At 52.6% G+C, this 18,442-nt stretch overlaps 8 protein-coding genes across 8 annotated transcripts; 2 read left to right on the top strand and 6 right to left on the bottom strand.

The window, feature by feature from the left end:
* Window positions 1-79: 79 nt before the first annotated feature.
* Window positions 80-2,173, bottom strand: EI97DRAFT_457462 (PTR2-domain-containing protein; the record flags this gene model as incomplete). The annotated part of the gene is made up of 5 exons (XM_033800820.1): window positions 80-487; window positions 553-876; window positions 932-1,614; window positions 1,670-2,097; window positions 2,148-2,173. The coding sequence occupies 5 exons, from the start codon at window positions 2,171-2,173 to the stop codon at window positions 80-82; spliced, it is 1,869 nt and encodes a 622-aa protein (XP_033654984.1).
* Window positions 2,174-3,506: 1,333 nt separating this feature from the next.
* On the bottom strand, window positions 3,507-5,690 carry EI97DRAFT_493360 (cation efflux protein). The gene is made up of 4 exons (XM_033802360.1): window positions 5,426-5,690; window positions 5,329-5,375; window positions 5,192-5,278; window positions 3,507-5,141 (listed from the first exon to the last, which is right to left on the bottom strand). The coding sequence occupies exons 1-4, from the start codon at window positions 5,502-5,504 to the stop codon at window positions 3,720-3,722; spliced, it is 1,635 nt and encodes a 544-aa protein (XP_033654983.1). The 5' UTR covers window positions 5,505-5,690; the 3' UTR covers window positions 3,507-3,719.
* Window positions 5,691-5,916: 226 nt separating this feature from the next.
* EI97DRAFT_493359 (Phosphodiest-domain-containing protein) lies at window positions 5,917-8,482 on the bottom strand. Its single transcript, XM_033802359.1, has 3 exons — window positions 7,829-8,482; window positions 6,522-7,782; window positions 5,917-6,473 (listed from the first exon to the last, which is right to left on the bottom strand). The coding sequence occupies exons 1-3, from the start codon at window positions 8,231-8,233 to the stop codon at window positions 6,037-6,039; spliced, it is 2,103 nt and encodes a 700-aa protein (XP_033654982.1). The 5' UTR covers window positions 8,234-8,482; the 3' UTR covers window positions 5,917-6,036.
* Window positions 8,483-8,674: 192 nt separating this feature from the next.
* EI97DRAFT_416321 (uncharacterized protein) lies at window positions 8,675-10,315 on the bottom strand. The gene is made up of 2 exons (XM_033796890.1): window positions 10,164-10,315; window positions 8,675-10,113 (listed from the first exon to the last, which is right to left on the bottom strand). The coding sequence occupies exon 2, from the start codon at window positions 10,003-10,005 to the stop codon at window positions 8,779-8,781; it is 1,227 nt and encodes a 408-aa protein (XP_033654981.1). The 5' UTR covers window positions 10,006-10,113; window positions 10,164-10,315; the 3' UTR covers window positions 8,675-8,778.
* A 109-nt stretch (window positions 10,316-10,424) lies between these two features.
* On the top strand, window positions 10,425-12,534 carry EI97DRAFT_291907 (eukaryotic translation initiation factor 3 subunit D). The gene is made up of 3 exons (XM_033794455.1): window positions 10,425-10,654; window positions 10,742-11,960; window positions 12,014-12,534. The coding sequence occupies exons 1-3, from the start codon at window positions 10,468-10,470 to the stop codon at window positions 12,294-12,296; spliced, it is 1,689 nt and encodes a 562-aa protein (XP_033654980.1). The 5' UTR covers window positions 10,425-10,467; the 3' UTR covers window positions 12,297-12,534.
* On the bottom strand, window positions 12,525-13,608 carry EI97DRAFT_432317 (uncharacterized protein). Its single transcript, XM_033798140.1, has one exon. It carries the CDS (start codon window positions 13,519-13,521, stop codon window positions 12,697-12,699), a length of 825 nt encoding a protein of 274 aa, XP_033654979.1. The 5' UTR covers window positions 13,522-13,608; the 3' UTR covers window positions 12,525-12,696.
* A 118-nt stretch (window positions 13,609-13,726) lies between these two features.
* EI97DRAFT_416314 (TGF-beta-inducible nuclear protein-like protein 1) lies at window positions 13,727-14,941 on the top strand. The gene is made up of 3 exons (XM_033796889.1): window positions 13,727-13,849; window positions 13,910-14,575; window positions 14,634-14,941. Exons 1-3 carry the CDS (start codon window positions 13,800-13,802, stop codon window positions 14,701-14,703), a joined length of 786 nt encoding a protein of 261 aa, XP_033654978.1. The 5' UTR covers window positions 13,727-13,799; the 3' UTR covers window positions 14,704-14,941.
* A 708-nt stretch (window positions 14,942-15,649) lies between these two features.
* Window positions 15,650-17,979, bottom strand: EI97DRAFT_441489 (uncharacterized protein; the record flags this gene model as incomplete). Its single annotated transcript, XM_033799702.1, has 2 exons — window positions 15,650-17,787; window positions 17,853-17,979. 2 exons carry the CDS (start codon window positions 17,977-17,979, stop codon window positions 15,650-15,652), a joined length of 2,265 nt encoding a protein of 754 aa, XP_033654977.1.
* Window positions 17,980-18,442: the final 463 nt, after the last annotated feature.

Below are 18,442 nucleotides of genomic sequence, written 5' to 3'. Positions count from 1 at the left end.
TTTGGGAAAAAGAACCCGAGTTATTACTTCGATGAACCTAGAGCATCCTTTGCGTCTATCACCGCTCCTCTTCCCTCCTCTAAACCTTTTCTTCCGGCTCTCCATGATGCAACCCCACTGTCCTATCCCCCTTGACACTGGCTCTCCTCAACGTCGGATCCTCATCGTAATCCTGATCCAGCGCATTCAACTTATCCTCCTCATCATTCAGATGATGGAACAGGATCCAAATCAAAACACCCGTGATGAAGCTAGCCACCGACAGCCCCACAAACATCCACTGGATAGCCGGATCGTACAAGACGGGGTTCAAAGCCTCGGAGATGGCGGCGCCAAGGGCATAGGTGAGCAGGAACATGGATTGCACGAAGGACTTCATGCTGGGCGGGGCCTTGGTGTAGGCGTATTCGAGGCCGGTGACGGAGGCGAAGATCTCGGAGAGGCCGATGAGCATGTACGCGCCTGTTTGGCTGGCGATGTGGATGTTCTTTTTGAGGGGATGAGTTAGCCCACGGGCTTGAATGGTTACGATGCGATGGAGAGGGGACTTACATTTCCCATGTGCACACCGGCTGCGTCGAGATCGGCATCGCACAGAGGTCTGTCGAAGCAGGGCCCGGACTTGTAGATGTAGTACTGGATGATGGCAGCGTAGGCCATGGCCAAGCTTCCAAGCCAGAAGCCGGTCACGATGCGGTTGATGGGCGGGTACCGGATCTTGTGCTTGGTCAAGAGGGGATACAGGCGATCGAGGACGGGTAGGAAGACGATGATGGCGATGGGGTCGAAGTTCTGCATCAGGTCGTTGGGGATGCCGTGGCCGCGCATTTGGCCCGCTTGGGTGACGAAGTTGTTGGAGAATTGTCCGTAGACGACCTGGACATCGTTGTTAGTGCTTGCTCTGCTGTATTCTGTCCAAGACATGACGTACCCAGTAGATGGGATAGAAGCAGAAGACCTGGCAGGCGATCAATGCTCGCTTCACCTCATCCACGAAGTGATCGTCCCACTTCAAGGACCTGGTGTTACCCATGGCAACCTGGTACGACGGCTTCGCTGCATCCATCTTCCGGTTCTTGATCATCATCCACATCACGCGGAAGGCGTCCGTGATGACGGAGCCCTGGGGCGGCCGCACAATATACACCTTTCTTCCCAGGACGAGAACAACAGTGCCGACACAGAAGACGCAGGTGCAGAGCAGGTAAGCGGACCAATAGCCGATATCACGCTCCATGTAGGGAGTAGCGAGCAGAGCGAGAGATCCAAAGTTGATGCACCAGTAGAAGATCATGTAGATGCGCTGAATGGTGATGGAGGGGTCGAGGATGATGCGCTCGCCGGTTTTCTTGTCGGTGCTGATGGCCATCTGCCGACGCTTGTACTGGTCTGCAATGAGAGGGGCGACGTTGGACTTGATGCCTCCAGTGCCTATGCCAATGATAAGGATGGACGCGATGAAGCCACCCACACCCGACCCATGTTCAAGGGCAGAGGGGATGGAGGTCGTAGTCAGGATGAGCAATCCGGCGAGGTAGACGAAGCAGAAGATGAGAATGGTATTGTACTTTCCGAGGTACTGGTCAGCTATGATGGCACCGAAGATGGGCGTCACTGGGCAAAGTTAGTCAGTGTACTCGTATGCATCAGCGCATCGGGATGAAGATACCATAGCACCAGAACTGGAAGAAGGTGGTCAGGCCAGTCGCCCCCTGGTGTCCCATACCAAGGGCGCCGCGGCCTTCGCTGCCATCAAGGGGCTTCTTGACATAGTTCTGGAAAATGCCTGATGCGCCGTAGTATGTGAAGCGTTCGCACAGCTCGACAACGGCGACTAGGAAGGCAGCTTTGGGGACGGGTTCACCGACGTGGCGAAGGGTTCTTTTCTCCTCCTCGGTCGGGATTTGACCCTCGACGACATGCCCTTCTACTTGAGAGGCACCATCTTTCTCGGGAGTCGTATATTCCTCCTTGCTGAATGACTTCTTCTCTCCCGTGGGGACAGACGCATCGACATGTCCGCCATTCTGAAGCGGACCGCCAGCAAGGTCGATTTTCTTGTTAGATCCATCTGGCTGACTCAACTGCTGGTGCAGCCTAATAATAATGTCAGTGGCTTAGACCCTAGTGATTCAACCTCTACTCACTGGTCTGCCTCAGTCAAGTGCTCCATGGCTTCAGTGATGGTGACGTCCCACGGCGTACGGGATGCGAGGTCACTGGGGAAAAGGATGGACCACGGGACCCCCTTCCTTCCTGGGGCCGCATCACTACTTATTTGAGCAGCAGCCCCTCAATCCATGATCATCCCCACTGTGCCCCAAAAAATGATGATAAAGCCGAGCTCATCATTCGCCGAAGAGTTCCGTTTCATCGATGTTACGATTGCAACAAAGCGCTAATCTTTACTGGGTAGAGTTCCCGCACACCACGCGACTCCCAGAACAGGATTAAGCTTCGAAGGTTCTTCAACTTGGCGCCTTGAAGGATCTTGTTTCGCGCCACCACTTGGTCCTCGCTTCCGCTCCACTGTGATCGGTATTTTGCCCATTGGGTGAACGTCTCGATTACCTTCCTAATGTCGATTAAACCGCCTTTCCAGAAGCTGACTAATACGAGCCGATCGTGGCTGGCCTTCGACACCCCGTTTAATTGATTTCCGAGGTGCCGGAACCCGTAAGCGAATAGCATCGGAGAGCACCGCTCACTCTTTCTCTGATCGAGAATTGGGGGAACCTTGGAACACTCCTGTGGTATACTGGGCTAGATGACTGGCGCATTTCAGAGTGACGTTAAAATGCGGTGCGGCTGACGATGTTGGACTCACATGCAACTCTCGCATCAGAATCACGGTCCGATATCATCAACACCGTTCGCCGGCCTAAGTAAATAGCAGCAAAAACTATGAGGCCCTCGGCCGACAGTGGATACCCGCGTGCTACTACGATTTAATAATGGGGACTTCGAAGACCATAACGGTACGAGCCTCGGAAATTCACTCTTTCCAAGCGCTTCAACGGCGTCCGGTACTGCGGATATCACCGTAATTCCCGGTGCTAATGCCTTAGTTATCTGGGAGCTCTGACCATGGGAGTAGGTACATACTGCCTCTTTTCACGTCCGACTGAACACGAAAGTGCGCATAGGGGTTATTGACCTTCTGATTGGCCCTTTCTGTGCCTCCCTCCAGGTATAACCAGCCTTAGACACCGTGCCCTCGTAGCGGAACTAGAATATAGCCAATAGATTTCTTGAAATACGTATTCTATCTTGGATTGGAAGTACTGGGGTTGTTCAGTCGTACGTGGGAGGAGGCGGTACAGTACCTACTTGTAGCTAGGTAAACGTCAAAAGTCAGAGTCCGAAGATAAAATTAAATGGGATCTTTGTTTACTTTCTCCATGGCACACCAGTAACGACGGTCAACCGCCGCTTGAATGGTCAAAGAAAAGGAAAGCTGCAGATATTAGTAAGACATACTGGAACTGACACAATCATATATCAGTGGATTTCCATGAGTAGAACTGACGAAATCAATCCCCGAAGTAAGTCATTACTTGGACCTATAATCTAGCTGATATCGCCGCCAACGCCATTTTGATGCAGCACATGAACCAATACAAATCAGGAAACATCGGAACAATAATCGTGGGAGCCAGAACATCTGCATTATAGCACGAATCTGGGAGAGAATATCGTAGCAACCTGGAGTCCTTAAGTTAGGCTCCGGCACCGCAACCCTTGAGAGCCGGATCACAGCACTGCTTGCTATTCTCGCATTCTTCATCGCACTCGAGCAAACAGGCGTCTGCATCGCCTCGAACACTATTCGCCTTGCTGTTACGGAGCGATCCACCCCTGCTGCCGGTACGGGGGCGGTGGTCTTCGTCGGCGCTACTGTCGTCTATAGGTTTCGTGTGATCGTGTTGCGCATCTAGGCAGAACTCCGGTTGAATGGTCGATGAGTGGATTCCGTACTCATGTAAGCATTTACGGATCTCACGCGCCAGCTCCATATATTGGGCGGATCCCGATTCCCTAAAATCGAAGTCCACTTGGACATGCAGAGAGGCGATCAACTTTGCATCCGACAGTTGCCACACATGTACATGGTGGCAGGATACAACCCCATCAAGCTCGGATATGTCGTCCTTGAGATCGTCGATCGAGAAGCCAGCCGGAACAGCCTGTAGGAGGATGCGCGAAGCAGCCTTGCAGAGAGGTATGGCAGAAAATAAGATAATGACGGTGATAATCAACGAGATCAATGGGTCCGAGTAGAAACGCCACCAGTAGTCAGTGAGCCAGATGATAAGTGCAGAGGCAATGACGCCAATGTTGCCAAGCGCATCCCCCATTACATGGAGAAACACGCCTCGCATGTTGAGGTCATGAGAATGCCCATGGCCACCCTTCTTCCCTTCCTCCTTCGGCCGGCTGTGCTTATGCTCAGAATGAAGGTCGAATTTCGTTCGCTTTGGTCCAGCAAGGGCGTCAGGGGCGCTCTTCCCCTTGTTGTTGGACAAAAGGGGTGACTGCTCGGTAGGCACACCCCCAATTGCTGTCTCGCCTTCTGGCTCGGACTCCGTCTCACTAGCTTCAACCTTGGACGATTCGATGATCGATGCTCTGAATGAGGATGGATGCACGTAGATCTCTTGGGGTATAGAGTATCCGCGCGATCGTGAACGACGATGTGCTCTCGAACCGCTCTTTCCAGACATGGACCTCCGTCGAGTTTTCCGACCAGATCCTGCAGTTTCTGTCCGGAAATTCGCCGAAGCCATGGACTGATACTCCCTGACCCGGGACTGCGGCAGGACATCGGCTACGCTCCCGCCTTCGTCCACCATCTCCCGGGTCCCGTCATCGAGACCGCTCGATTGTCCTTGCTCTGCTCTACTGAGAGTAGCGCCATGTTCATGCCCATGTGCGCCGTGGCCGTGGCTGTGATCGTGGAAGAGGGCAAGGCCGATGATGTTCGAGGCTAATCCGAAGCAACCCACTATCAGGACCAACTTCGGATGATTTACTTCTTGTGGCTCAACAAAACGTTGGATGGCTTCGAGGAAGATCGAAAGACACAGTGCGACAAGGAAGACACCGTTGACAAGTGCGCCTAGGGTTTCTGCACGTTGCCACTACACAGAGTCAGTGTCAGTCACCATGGGCTGTGAGCCATTTCGCTTACTCCATAGGTGTACATCTTCGAGTTGGTTTTCTGGTTCGCGACCTTGACCGCCCATAACCCGACGAGTAGTGATAGCACATCATTCAGCTGGCATGAGGGTCAGCTTGGGCCTTCCGAACTGTACGGTTGTGACAAACCATATGAAACGAATCGGCAACAAGGGCGAGCGAGTGGACGGCATAGCCTAGTGAGAACATCAGGAGCTGCTACACGCAATGGACAAACAGGACTCACCAACGACGAGTTCTAGCAGGAAGAAAATGCTATCGATTGCCAAAAGGATACCTATCCGGGCAGATTTGGAGAGTGCCATGATCGCAAATAAGCAGCGCCACAACGCAAGTCGCAGATTCTTAAAGGTCTTTCCCACGCACAATAATCAAAGAAGACGTATCAAGCCTTGTGCAAAGAAACGGAGGGGTGTGGGGAGAGGTGTAGCGAAACACCATATGGGGGATGAAGCTGAGGAGTGGCGTCTTGTCACAGACGGGTGTTGACGTTGGTGGTTGCAGCTGGACCTTGTGGACGTTGCGGGGCTAGTCCATATACGGAAGCGCATTCCCGAGCCCCGGGCAATTCACAGGCTTGGCGATATCAGCATGGACAGGACGCTCCAGGACTCTAATAGAGCAGAAATATCATGCTAACTTCATGGAAAGAATGACGGTCATACGGTGAGAGGCTCCTGCAGAGTTGGCACTTCAGGGGTTGACTGGTCAGACGTCGTCAGGATGCATGTTTGGCCCATGGCAAGGCGGCCAGAAGTATGTATGTGTTCGTCATAGGGTATCAAACTGAAAACTGAAAGTCACCGAAACGCCTCGCAAGCCGACTACCCGTCTTCTTCATGATGGTTTTGATGCAGCCCCTTCATCCCCGTCAATCCTCCCGTCTCCTGGCACATGCTTGTGAACAAAATTCTCTACCCATTCCCCAATATGTTCCGCCTTATGAGTGAACCACTGCCACCAAGTCTCTTCTGCCGAACTTGAAGCGGCCGGTGGAGCACTCATCGTTGGCGTCGGAGCGGCATCAATATTATGGGCTGAGGATGGCGATTCCTCCATACCAGATGCGGATGCTGCGAGGCTTGCGAACGAACCAAGAGTAGTGGACGCCTGATAGCTAGATGATTGCACTGGGTCTGCCGGTGTCTCGTCTGGCGGCGTTTCCGGGTCTGTGTGGAGCCCGACGGGTCTCAAAGGTAACCTAAGCGTTCCATTGTTCGGAGCCGGCTCGATCCCAATGGAATCGCAGATGATATTGTAAAGCTCGATATTCTCTGTGCTCCGTTAGTTTGGGTCTTGCTATTTTTTGGAAGAAGCCTTACGGAAGGGTTCAACACGACTGTGCGGTTTATGTGGAAATGCCGGACCTCTCGCCACAAAGATCGCTCGCATGAGAGGGTGTTCGAAATCATAACCATGAAGACCCCGTGGATGGTAAACCTCGCCTGTCTTCTTTGCTTCTTCGATGTTGAATTCGGACTTGTCTACTATAGCCCAGCCTGTCTTGGGAACGATCCATAATGGCGCGATACGCTCATTCTTGGAAAAGTGATACCGCTCGGGCATGTCTTTGTCCCGCAAGTAAACGTCCACATTGGGATTGTCCCTCGTTTTTTCCACGAGCTGGCGATGTAGACGTTCAAGATCTTTGGGATTTTTAGGCCTGAGACCGTAGAGAGGCCAGCCGTCGATGTGCTCCAGCTCCTCAGGGTCTATGAGATCTTCCAACTGGATTAGCCTCTCCACATCAGTAGTAGCCATGCCATGGTCCGAGACGACCACTACATTTACGATATGGGTTAGGTTACGTGCATGAAGGCCTTGCAGAATGGAGCCGAGCATTGCATCAGCGTTCCTGATGGTTTCCCGAATCTCAGTCGAATTTGGCCCATACTTGTGGCCATCACCATCCACGTTCGGGACATATGCCGCAATAAGTTGAGGCCGCGGTCGGGCATTGTTGGCCATTTCATGCGGACCTGGGAGATCCAGCAATTCAAAAATGCGGTCCACTTTCAATGCCAGACGCTCCGATCCATTGTAATTGTCCACGTAGGTAGGCTCAAACTTGCCAATGTGTGCTTGAGAGCCAGGCCACATGTGTACTGCGGACCTGACGTTCTGTCTCTCTGCGGTGGCCCAGACCGGTTCACCTCCCCACCAATAAGGCTGTAGGCTTCGGCTTGGATCGGTATAATAGAACTCCTTCTTCAAAGACGGATCCCAGAAGCTATTTCCAACCACTCCATGTGCCTCTGGGTACAACCCAGTAACCATGGTGTAGTGGTTGGGGAAGGTGACGCTCGGAAAACTCGGGAGCATATATTTGGGTGAAATGCCTTCCTCGATGAAGCCCTTCAGAGTCGGGGTGAGACCGCGGTAGAGGAAATCTGCGCGGAATCCATCCAGAGATATCAAGATTGTTGTAGGCGCGAAGAGTGAAGTGCCGTTGGACACCATGGTCGGGAGCGGTCTCTTAGGAGTGGTACTGGACAGTCGGTAGGCGACCGCCAGGAGAACCACGAAAAGGATGATGATAGCTACGTATATCGCTAAGCGTCGGAATATTTGTGACCGTCGTGACTGGAGATGATCAGCCACCATCCTCTGCGCATGCTCTTTTCCTTACCTTTCTCTGGGACCTGCCTGCTGGCAAGCGCTGCTGGTCAAAATCGGAGGATTGTTCTCCTAAACTGGTTTCTGACGAGCCGACTCCCTCCTCTGTGTCATACATAAGTGCGCTAGCCTCCCCGTTCTTCCCTCCCTTAGTCCGTCGCTGCCGCTTGTTGGAGGCGGGCGATAGCTCATCCTTCACACCAATCTTTACTTTCGGCCTCCCAAACAGTCCGGAAACCGCATTGTGCTTCACCAACAACCGCTCTCTCTCATCTTCAGACTCTAAAATGTCATGATCCCCTTCCGAAACTTCTGAAGACTGTCTGGACTCATCATCATCACATAGCGTTCGTTCATCTAAGCTGATGGCGTCTGGCTCGGTTTCTCCGGGGTCTAGGGCATTCGAAAGTGCGCGCATGTTGTTCAGGAATTCAGCGCATCGCTGTCATCGATAACGGGTGTACATAGGATCGTGGTGGCATGAGTGAGGTATGCTGATGGAAGATGCCCTGACGATTGTCTCCGCCAGGCGGTCTTCTTGGTTCCTGGTGGCTTGGCAAGAACAGTGTAGGACGTCCACGTTCCACGCCCGACAGAACATCTCCCCGCGATTCCCTGTGAACTATTGCTAACTACCTGATAGTCCTACAAGTTAGCCTTGTTTTCCATAGTATGTCCTAATCTTCCGGATTTGGCGCGTTTTGTTGCTTGGGCATGTGTCGTACAATTCACCACCGGGCTGCTATACTTAGAACTAATGCCAGAATTTATCCAACACAGGCAGAGACTCATTGTTTGGGCGCACGTAGTACGTCCCTCAGTGTCTTCATGTAGTGAAGTTGGTTATCACTATGAGAATGTCAAATTTATTTCCAAATATCTCGTTGAAAACCCAAACAATATACAGATGGGCAGACCTGGGTTGCAACTATTCAAGGAACTCCCTGAACCCATAGCAGATTCTCAAGGCATTTGGATAACCATCGTTCCCTCTGCATCTAACCACTTAGAGAGCGACCCATGGATATTGCCCCCGGAGCAAATCCACAGTACCAGCCATATCGCCTCTGCCACCTCACCCCAACAATACACACGGATCCTGCCCAGACTTACGTCCTGCTTTGTGCATTCTGATTCGCGGTAGAGAAGTATGCCCCAACCGAGATCGCCGCAAGAGACACGATGGTTCAATGATCTCCAAAACCTGTTCTGAGTGGTCACAGGCCACTCGGTCGTGTCAACAGACCAATAGCCTCTTTCGTCAGCTTCCAAAGCTCGTGTCCGATCAACGGGCACAAACAGACCTGAACCTCGACGTTTAACGGTGTGAAGAAATGCAGTCATTTGCGAAGGTAGTTTATCAGCTGCGCCCACGGAAATGGTTGGGCCAGGAGGGACTATCTGGACCGGTAAGACATCCAGATCGAACGAGTATGCTGAAACATCTTCATCAGATACTTGGAGATCTTCAAGCCTATCCTGGTAGTCCTTTTCAGGTACAGGAGAGTCTTGACACTTCTGTGATATCGATTCAGGAGACTGCCTTTTGTTTTCATCGTCTGCGTTTGCACTGCTGGCTTCAGGAGGTGGACCAGCCGGGACAGCTGTGCCATGGTAACAGGAATTGAATTCATCATCTGACGTGTCCTCCGAGGTCATAGAGCAGGTATCGCTCAGTTGACTCTGGATAGCTTGGGCTGCTAGTTGGGTGTCGTCGAGGTATGCAGCATCGTCTAGCTCCCTATCATTTTTTCTTCCACTAGATCGAAATGCCTGCGAAACACTCGACCTTGCGTCCTGCCGTTTCTTCCATACTTTCCGAATCCGCTCTAACTGTGCAAGTCGACTCGAGTCCACCAAGGAGTCGGCCATCGAGTCCGCTGGAGTACGAGAAGGGTCAGGTGGTGGGAAGTTCTCGGATTTCTCGGAAGAAACATGGGTTGGGAAACTCCAGAACGATTCTTTGCTCGGTAACAGATCGTCTTCTGAGGCTTGACCTTGGTTGGTGTCCGCATTTACGGGGTCTCCATCGGGCCCAGAATGGCTGATCATGTTGCCCGTGGGTTCTGAATGGTGCACGGAACAAGGCTCAAACTGGTGGTAGGCGTTGGCCAATGACCTGTAGACTTCATCTTTCTGACGAGTGGTGGGGGTGGTGATATGAACGAGAACTTCGTCCATGTTGTCCATGTTGGTGCACTACTGAAAGTCGAGGTTGCAGATGACGGTTCATGGTCTCAAAGTTGAAAAGTTTCACACAGGAAGGAAGAGACCAAAGCAACAGTGTGGAAATCCCAACTGTTGAAGTGTAAGCAGCGTTTACAAGAACCGGAAGGGGCCTCTCTCACAGTTTACTTTCACCAACTGCCGACCAATCCGGCAGGGGGTGCCTTCTCCAACTTATGCTTGTTTACAAGAGGGCGAATGGCAAGATCGCTGTCTGAATAGCATTTACCAGATCTCATTTGCACCCTTTGATCACTTCTATAGTTTCCCATCATTATCACTGATCAGAGAGGTGGGTGACTGAGGTTTCGATATATGTCCGGCGACCGGCGGGAAGTTTCTCCGATAATGCCAAGCTCTCCTCCCGCACTGGAAAGTTCATAATTTGCCCCACGGCAGCACGCTCCCTTCGGCAACAAAGTCATTATGCCGACCAAATCTCTATTGGAGCTTGTCGCTGAGCTTCCCGTTCGCGATGGCTGGGGCCCTCCGGTGACGGAGGAGACCATGCTGGATGGTGTCCCGTATGCGCCTTATTCGAAGGGCGACAAACTTGGACGCATGGCCGATTGGACCGAAGGCAAGGACAGAGATCGAGGACGCCAACAATTTGGTAGGAGCTACAGAGGTACGTAGTTTAGGTCTTCAAGTGACCTCCCATTTTCCGAGGGCAGTGTTCTGACTTTTCGTCTTTGTGCAGACCAACAAGTCTATGGAGCCAACCAACAAACCAATCCTTTCGCAATCCAGGCGGCCGAAGAGGAGGCTACTTTCTCCGTCGTAGACAATACCAGAACATCTGCTAGGACCAGAGGATTTGGAAGAGGTGGAGGCACTGTATTCCGCGGGCGTGGACAGCGGGGCGGCGCGGCGCAGAGGGGTGGGCGGGGTACGTTCCAGCGAGTTGGTGGTCGCGGGCAACAATACGATAACCGTGGTGGACGAGGCGGAAGGGGAGGACGCCGCTTTGGCTGGAGAGACGACAAACCGCAGCGCAACCGCGACGCTTCTGTACAGGTCAAACCCGATTGGAATGTACTCGAGGAGATCGACTTTACCCGCCTTGCTAAGTTGAACCTCGATACCGGCGATGGCGAGGATCTGGACAGCTACGGTTTCCTCTACTACTACGACCGCAGCTACGATAAGCAGCCGGGAGCGCCCACCTCGCAGCGGAAACTTAACGTTCTCGAACGTGCGGCCTATAACGTCACTACATCGAGTGATCCGATCATTCAAGAGCTTGCTGAGAAGGACGAGGCCACTATCTTTGCCACGGATAACATATTGTCGATGCTGATGTGCGCCACGAAGTCAGTGTACTCTTGGGATATGGTCATTACGCGGAGAGGAAACAAAGTTTTCATTGACAAGCGCGACAACTCCCCTCTGGACATGGTTACCGTCAATGAGAACGCTACAGATGCCCCGCTTGAGATCTCAGAAGGCAACAAGGATTCCATAAACAGCCCGGGCGCGCTCATGCTCGAAGCTACTCACATCAACAATGTGTTCCCTCTTCAGGTCGTGAACGAATCTCAGAAGCTCAGCATGCCTCACGAGCACCCCTTCTATAACGAGGAAGTTGAAACCGACCCTCCTGCGTCCAAGGCATACAGGTACCGCCGCTTCGATCTTTCTTTGGAAAGAGATGAGGAGCCCCTGCACTTGATCGTCCGTACTGAACTTGACGCTGTTGTCAAGAACAACATCAATGGCGAGGACCAGTTCCTGACCATCAAGGCACTCAACGAGTTCGATAACAAGGCGCAGGGTAGTGGTGGCGCGCTTGACTGGCGGACGAAGCTGGCCAGCCAGAGAGGTGCTGTCCTCGCCACCGAAATGAAGAACAACAGCTGCAAGTTGGCCAGGTGGACTGTGCAGAGTATCCTCGCCAAAGCGGATGCCATGAAACTCGGGTACGTTCTCGTTCTTTTTCCGACGTAACTGGTTTTGTCTAACAACCATTCAGATTCGTCTCTCGGTCCAACCCGAAGAACAACAATGACCATGTCATTCTAGGCGTTCTCTCGAACAAGCCCCGTGACTTCGCTGCTCAGATGGCTCTTAACTTGAACAACGGCTGGGGTATCGTCCGCACCATCGTTGACATGATCCTCAAGATGGATGAAGGCAAATACGTCCTCGTCAAGGATCCTAACAAGCCTGTCCTCCGTCTCTATGCTGTCCCTGAGAACACCTTCGAGGAGGAGGCTGAGGAGGCCCAGCTCCCAGAGGAGGCTGACGAGGAGTAAGCATACAATTGGCGTGGATTTCCGGGTAATACATAGACTTCCTAAATTTGCACGCACCTGATACAGGCGGCTTTCAATGTTGGCTTAGGGGGTAAACAAAAGCATACCTTCGACAGCAAGGTGTATAGCATGAGTTTATGACCAAAATGAGAGCTACATGGATTTGGGGCGTAGGGCATTGGCTTAGTGTAGCTGTTATGAAATATATGGAGCTCCACATTATATTGCGCGTTGAAAATGGACGCAATTCCATTAGCTTGATGACAATTCTATGATTTTTCCAAATCGTATCCCGGTTTGACAGCGCTGCACGGCAGTGAGCACATATAATACACTCAAAATCTACAGCCAATCCGCAAACAACCACAATCTTCTAAACGGAGCATGATCTCCGAGTTAATCATGCGGCTACTTCTGCCAACTCCTCACTTGCATCCGCGTTTCTCCTTGCCTTTCCCTTCCTCCCCTGCTCCTTCATCACCAACTCATCATACTCCTCTAAACTCCTCACCTCCACCTGACTAATCTTCAAGACCGTATACCGATGTTGACTCCTCACATGCCTAACATGCCTCTGCCTCCTCTTCGTCTTCTCCTTGACCCTCTCAGGTTCCAGCTCCGTCCCCACAACCGTCGCCCTACAAACGAATAACCTCTCATCCAAGTAAAACACTTGTTTCGGGGAATCCCGAGTTCCCTTGACAGTGGCGGGTGCTTTGAGCGTGTAGTCACGACTTCCGATGTGTGTGGCCCGGTTGAGGCGCAGAATGTCGCCTGGTTGGACGTCTTTCATGAGGAAGGGGAGACGCAGAGTATCGCCCTGGGTGAGGAGGTAGGGACGCCCATGGATGTGGACGGTGATGTAGTGCGCTGATTGCGCGCGGAGTAGTGGGAGCAATTGCCGAATTTGCGGCGTTATCGTCCGCACTTGGAGGGATTGCTGCCCATAAGGGACGGAGGTGAAGGCGGGTGAGGGGGTGGTGGAGGAGGCAGTTTGGGAGGTCGGACGGGAGGCAATCGCTTCTTTGAGGCCGGAAGAAATGTGTTGCCCGGAATGGAGGAGAGGTTCTGCGACGTTGCCGGTTTCGAGGGAATGGGAGACCGTGGTTATGGGTGCGCGGTGCGAGAAGGGGAGAAGGAAGGCTGGCGGGAGGATTGAGGTTGTGGTCGTTGGAACGCGCGTTGTTGTCTCGAAGACGGCTCGCCGGAGCGCCGGAGCGAACATTGCCAATGGTGGAGAACTGAGTAGCCCGCGAGCAGCGCCCCGAATCCCGTCACTGTTGCTGCTGCTCTGCCGTAGTTCTTGTTAATAGGTTCCTCTGATGGAGAATCTTTGGAAAAGATCGTCCTACCCAAATTTGTATTAGCGTCCTTGGCTCAACGCCAAGATCTCGACCCGCCTCAGAATTATTTCGCCGCATACGGCCTGTGGAGAGGCCATCCGCAAACCGTTACGGATCGCAACCTCTAGACCGTTAAGCATAAACCCGAGAGACACCAAAGATGCCTCAGAACGAGTATATCGAGCGGTGGACGAAGCAGCATGGCAAGAGGTGTGTCCCCTTCAAAGTGTTCCCTTAACACAGCACACCGTAGTTAACACATTTCGCCAGGCTCGACCACGAAGAGCGGCAGCGCAAGCGCCTCGCCCGTGAAGGCCACGATGCCTCGTACAAGGCCCAAAATCTCCGCGGTCTCCGCGCGAAGATGTACGCCGAAAAGCGCCGTAAGGAGAAGATCCAGATGAAGAAGCAAATCCGCGCCCACGAAGAACGCAACGTCAAGAGCAGCGAACCCGCCGAGCCCTCTTCCGAAGCCCTACCTCAGTACCTGCTCGACCGGTCGAATGAGAAGAACGCAAAGGCTCTATCCAGTGCAATCAAGCAGAAGCGGAATGAGAAGGCCGCTCGGTTCTCAGTACCGCTGCCCAAGGTGAAAGGGATCAGTGAGGAGGAGATGTTCAGCGTTGTCAAGACTGGTAAAAAGACGGCGAAGAAGAGCTGGAAGCGGATGGTTACGAAGCCTACTTTCGTCGGACCCGGGTTTACTCGACGGCCCGTCAAGTATGAGAGGTTTATCCGACCTATGGGTCTGCGGTACAAGAAGGCAAACTGCACGCATAAGGATCTTGCTGTTACCGTGCAATTACCTATCATCAGCGTCAAGAAGAATCCGCAGAATCCGCTGTACACGCAGCTTGGAGTGTTGACCAAGGGAACTATCATCGAGGTCAACGTCTCAGATTTGGGGTTGACGACTGCTGGTGGAAAAGTTGTTTGGTATGTTTCTTTCGCTGAGCCTGGCCCAATGACCGACCAGCTAACATATAACTCACAGGGGTCGCTACGCTCAAATCACAAACAACCCGGAGAATGATGGATGTGTAAATGCTCTGTTGCTGACGTGATTGGATTGATACCCCATGGTAGTTTCTTCGACTGGAAGATAGAGCATGAGAATGCACGCGTGCAAGAGGGAAGATGAAACGCGGTGTGTCTAAATCGAGCATCGGGAAGGCGTTGCGGCGATCAAGGAGTGTCTGGAATGAAATTTTCACCTTATTCGAACTTCGATGGTGGAATATTTTTTTTGCACGGTTTGAAAAGCGGAATATAGCCGAAAATGAGATGTCTTATGCCTCTAAACCCTAGAGTTCAAACTCGAGACCTGCATTCGATCTTGAAAATCCCATCGAAAAGCCTGAGCTTATTCCAGCAATGGTTTTCACACTATCCCATTTCCTAACCAAGGGGAGGAACGTTTGCTGACTCAGCATGAAGGGGTAGGGTACTGCGTCTTTTCACATCCCACTGAACAGCAGGGGGTCGCAGGGGTATATCTGACGCTGTAATTGGCCTGACAGCGCCTCTTTCCAGGTATAATCAGCCTTAAAACACCGTGCTCTAGTGGCGTAAACCAGACTGTAACCAATTGAAATAGTTGAATTAGGTGATCTAACTCAGAGCAGCAGTACAAGGGGGTGTTCAGTCGGATGTGAGAGGGCGCAGTACAGAGGTGATCCCATGCACTTGTAAGCAACTGAGCGGAAGTCGTGACCGTTCATTCAAATAATAGAGGCGTGAAGTACTCTCGGCTCAAAAGTGACCTGAATGGAATTTAATTGACCTGGATGGAATGTGGATTAGAAATGACATCGACGCGTCAAAAGCCGCCCAAACTCTATCAAGTACATAAAAAGAAAGGAAGGACGAAAAGCCAACAACCAGAAAGGATGGGAGGAAAGAAACACGAAAAGAAACAACGAAGGGGATTAGACCATAAAATAAACAGCGAAGCCCGCATCTCGTGGCTACGCTCGCCAAACGCCATCTCCACCCGTACTGCCAACATCCCTAGACAACACCCCCAACCATGAAACCCGGCAACCTCCCAACGTCCGGGCTCCCCTTCCTCCTCATACCACCCACATTCGCCACAGCCACAACAGTCGGATCCGTGGGACCGAGAACTCTGATGCTTCTCTTCAACCTTTCATGCCTCGCTTCTTCTTCGTTGCCCCTACGCCCCTCACGTAAACGCTCCACGATAGGAAAACTTGAAAGTCTCAACTGCGTCCTCCGAATCGATCCCACATGTTCCCGCGGGTGCTGGCTCTCTCGCAGGGATTGCGCAGGTGGATGAGGCCATCGTTCTGTACTTGCCCTCTTCATCACGGTACCGGTACCGGCTTCCTTACTGTCGCAGTTGGATGCGGATATAGGTGGAGGGTAATTTGGGATTCGCGTTGGTATTCTCCTCGACGTCTGCGGCGGGGAGCGAGACCGAGGTCGTGGCGGTGATTGCCCTACCTTCAATGGGCTATGTTGCGAACGCGCTGACCATTCTCCCCCAGAGTCTCTATTGGAAGAGCGAGCGGTACGTTGGATGGCGCGGTTTGCTACGTCGGCGGCGGTGAAATAGTTGTTATATGAGGACCGGTGCGAGGGCGGCTCTGCGGATATCGGGGAGTGCGCTCTAGGAGCGGTGGACATTGTACTTGCCGGGGTGTTGGAGGAGACCGTGCTGCGGTGGCCTCTGATGTTTGGAAGGGCAGTGATATGAGAACCAGGTGGGGGCGAAGGCGTGGGTGAAGGGGGAGCTGGAGGCGTGCGGACGACGGAAATTCCAAGGGGAAGGCGGAGAATCGGTGTTGGCGTTCTTTCACCTGTAGATTGGGGGGTATCCAGTGCTGAGGCAGATCTGCCATGCAGAGACCCGTCTACTTTTTCTTTGCTGGATTTCCTGCCGGATTTTCTGCCGAAGTGGGAACGGTTACTCTTGGGAAAGAACCTGGAGAAACCAAGATGATCATCTGTGTCAAAATCCTCCCAATGTCCACATTCATCGGACGCTTGACTTCGTTTGGGCGCAACACTGAGACGTCTCGGGACCCAGCTGGTCACTTTATTTGATAGTCGCCTGAGATTGCCACTCGATGTTCTCCTGCTCGATGTGGCCGATGATTCGAACTCAGGTCTGGTCTCAGATGTACTGCGAGAAGAGTTTCCATTGGAATCCCTGTTCCAAGACAGGGGCGCAGCATATTCTGAACGGGGATGACCTTCTTGGGCTCGTTGAGTATCATGGTACTCATCCACCAACATGTCATGATAATCACGAGAAACTGCCAGCCTTCTTGCGTACTCGCTCAGATCTAAATCGTAACAAGCATCATAATTCGCCCTTCCGGAACATCGGGGCTGCCTTGAGCTTCCATGTGACGCTGGTGAGCGATTGTCTCCGAAGCCTGTTGTCATGGTCTTTTCTGTGTTATAGTTTTGACCGCTTGCTTGTACCATTCGCCGATCCCTCGATCGGTCCAATTCTAACCTCACGAACTCCTTTTCCCTTGTCGACATATTGGAAGTTTTGGAGCGAGTGGAGTCGGCTGGTGAATCTATGTGAAACACACCAGAGGCAGGAGAGCTGGACCGCTGTGTTCCAGAGTCCACGGCCGAGTTATTCGAGAGAGGTAGAGCCGTCACTTTGCGTTCGGGACTCGCTCGAGCTGGTGACCTGGGAGGTGGCGGGAGAAGAGACTTGGGCGGTTCCTTTGGAGAGCCGAGGTTTAAGTCCGTCCGCTCGTAAATGGGCACCAGTCTTGCTTCCTGCAGTTGTGGAGATTCACCTTGAGCGGCACAGAGTTCCAGCAGTCCGTCGGGCTGGTCCGGAGATGGGTCGGGAAGTAAAGGAGAGTACCGTCTATTTGCAGGCGGAGTTGGATTGGATTCCACACTCTGGGCGGTAGTGGACCATTCAGTGGGTGCTCTCCACGGAGAAATACTAGGCGTGGGCGCAGAGGCCGGTGACGCTGGTGATGTTTGAGAAGTGAGAGAAGCAGCGCGCGATGGACCAGCGGGAGTTGGGGGCAACGGCTTGTGATGCGCGACGTTGTTCGGGGCAGGTGGCACCGTCTTGACGAAGGATTTGAAGGAGCGAACGGGATGTTCCATCCCCCTCAAAGAAGGCGTGGAATTATTTCCTGTGCTGGCTGGGGACGGGATCTGGCCGTTACGGCTCACATTCTTGCCTCGGAGCTGTCATTAGGAAGCGTACCTAAAACCGCTTCAGATAAAGTTCTTCTCGAAGGGAAGAAGCCATCTTGGAACAAAGGAGTGTATCGAGCACGTGGTGTGCGATCGGAAGCGAGACTAAACAAAGAGGTGCTTGAGTGATGTCCCATTGCGCTGCGTTTCCGGCAGACTTGGGAAAACCATGATGAGAATGGAACGCTTCGCCCCTGGAGCCTACGCAAAAACGAGGATTCAGGTCATTTGGCCTGTCCCTATCCGCCTTTTCATCGCAAGCGGACAGTTGGCTCGCATGCGGCGTGAGAGAGTTGGCATTTCCATTTCTCTGTGTTCTGGAGACGAGAAGAGGATTGTATCGGCAGTCGTAGAGTACGGTCCGGTTTAGCGAGTACACGTAATCACCCTATGGCATAGACAAAGGACAGGCTGCTGCCTTATTATCTTCTTTGACGAGCCTTTACGACGTTGTCACTGCCGTAGTGCTGCACGTGGTTGTCAATTCACCATCCACCTGGGCACTTGGTCCGACCGCCAAGTCAACTATCCCGCATCCGGCAACGCGTCTCTCCCAGCCACAGCCAGGTGAGCCCCACTCGGCTTAACATTCAACAACAA

Source organism: Westerdykella ornata (genome assembly GCF_010094085.1).
Source record: "Westerdykella ornata strain CBS 379.55 unplaced genomic scaffold EI97scaffold_7, whole genome shotgun sequence".
Lineage (NCBI taxonomy): Eukaryota > Fungi > Ascomycota > Dothideomycetes > Pleosporales > Sporormiaceae > Westerdykella > Westerdykella ornata.
Note: the sequence above shows the minus strand (reverse complement) of the source record. Positions and strands in the feature narration are given on the sequence as shown.

What these genes read in the sequence shown, in the direction of transcription:
- EI97DRAFT_493360 (XM_033802360.1), bottom strand. Translation starts at nt 5,504, where the DNA reads ATGGCACTCTCCAAATCTGCCCGGATAGGTATCCTTTTGGCAATCGAT. An exon ending in TTGCCGATTCGTTTCATATG is followed by an intron (nt 5,279 to 5,328) that starts GTTTGTCACAAC and finishes CCCTCATGCCAG; the next exon opens with CTGAATGATGTGCTATCACT. An exon ending in CGAAGATGTACACCTATGGA is followed by an intron (nt 5,142 to 5,191) that starts GTAAGCGAAATG and finishes GACTCTGTGTAG; the next exon opens with TGGCAACGTGCAGAAACCCT.
- EI97DRAFT_432317 (XM_033798140.1), bottom strand. Translation starts at nt 13,521, where the DNA reads ATGTTCGCTCCGGCGCTCCGGCGAGCCGTCTTCGAGACAACAACGCGC.
- EI97DRAFT_416321 (XM_033796890.1), bottom strand. Translation starts at nt 10,005, where the DNA reads ATGGACAACATGGACGAAGTTCTCGTTCATATCACCACCCCCACCACT.
- EI97DRAFT_416314 (XM_033796889.1), top strand. Translation starts at nt 13,800, where the DNA reads ATGCCTCAGAACGAGTATATCGAGCGGTGGACGAAGCAGCATGGCAAG. An exon ending in ACGAAGCAGCATGGCAAGAG is followed by an intron (nt 13,850 to 13,909) that starts GTGTGTCCCCTT and finishes ACATTTCGCCAG; the next exon opens with GCTCGACCACGAAGAGCGGC. An exon ending in GCTGGTGGAAAAGTTGTTTG is followed by an intron (nt 14,576 to 14,633) that starts GTATGTTTCTTT and finishes TATAACTCACAG; the next exon opens with GGGTCGCTACGCTCAAATCA.
- EI97DRAFT_493359 (XM_033802359.1), bottom strand. Translation starts at nt 8,233, where the DNA reads ATGCGCGCACTTTCGAATGCCCTAGACCCCGGAGAAACCGAGCCAGAC. An exon ending in CAGGCAGGTCCCAGAGAAAG is followed by an intron (nt 7,783 to 7,828) that starts GTAAGGAAAAGA and finishes GATCATCTCCAG; the next exon opens with TCACGACGGTCACAAATATT. An exon ending in CAGTCGTGTTGAACCCTTCC is followed by an intron (nt 6,474 to 6,521) that starts GTAAGGCTTCTT and finishes AACGGAGCACAG; the next exon opens with AGAATATCGAGCTTTACAAT.
- EI97DRAFT_291907 (XM_033794455.1), top strand. Translation starts at nt 10,468, where the DNA reads ATGCCGACCAAATCTCTATTGGAGCTTGTCGCTGAGCTTCCCGTTCGC. An exon ending in TCGAGGACGCCAACAATTTG is followed by an intron (nt 10,655 to 10,741) that starts GTAGGAGCTACA and finishes GTCTTTGTGCAG; the next exon opens with ACCAACAAGTCTATGGAGCC. An exon ending in GCGGATGCCATGAAACTCGG is followed by an intron (nt 11,961 to 12,013) that starts GTACGTTCTCGT and finishes ACAACCATTCAG; the next exon opens with ATTCGTCTCTCGGTCCAACC.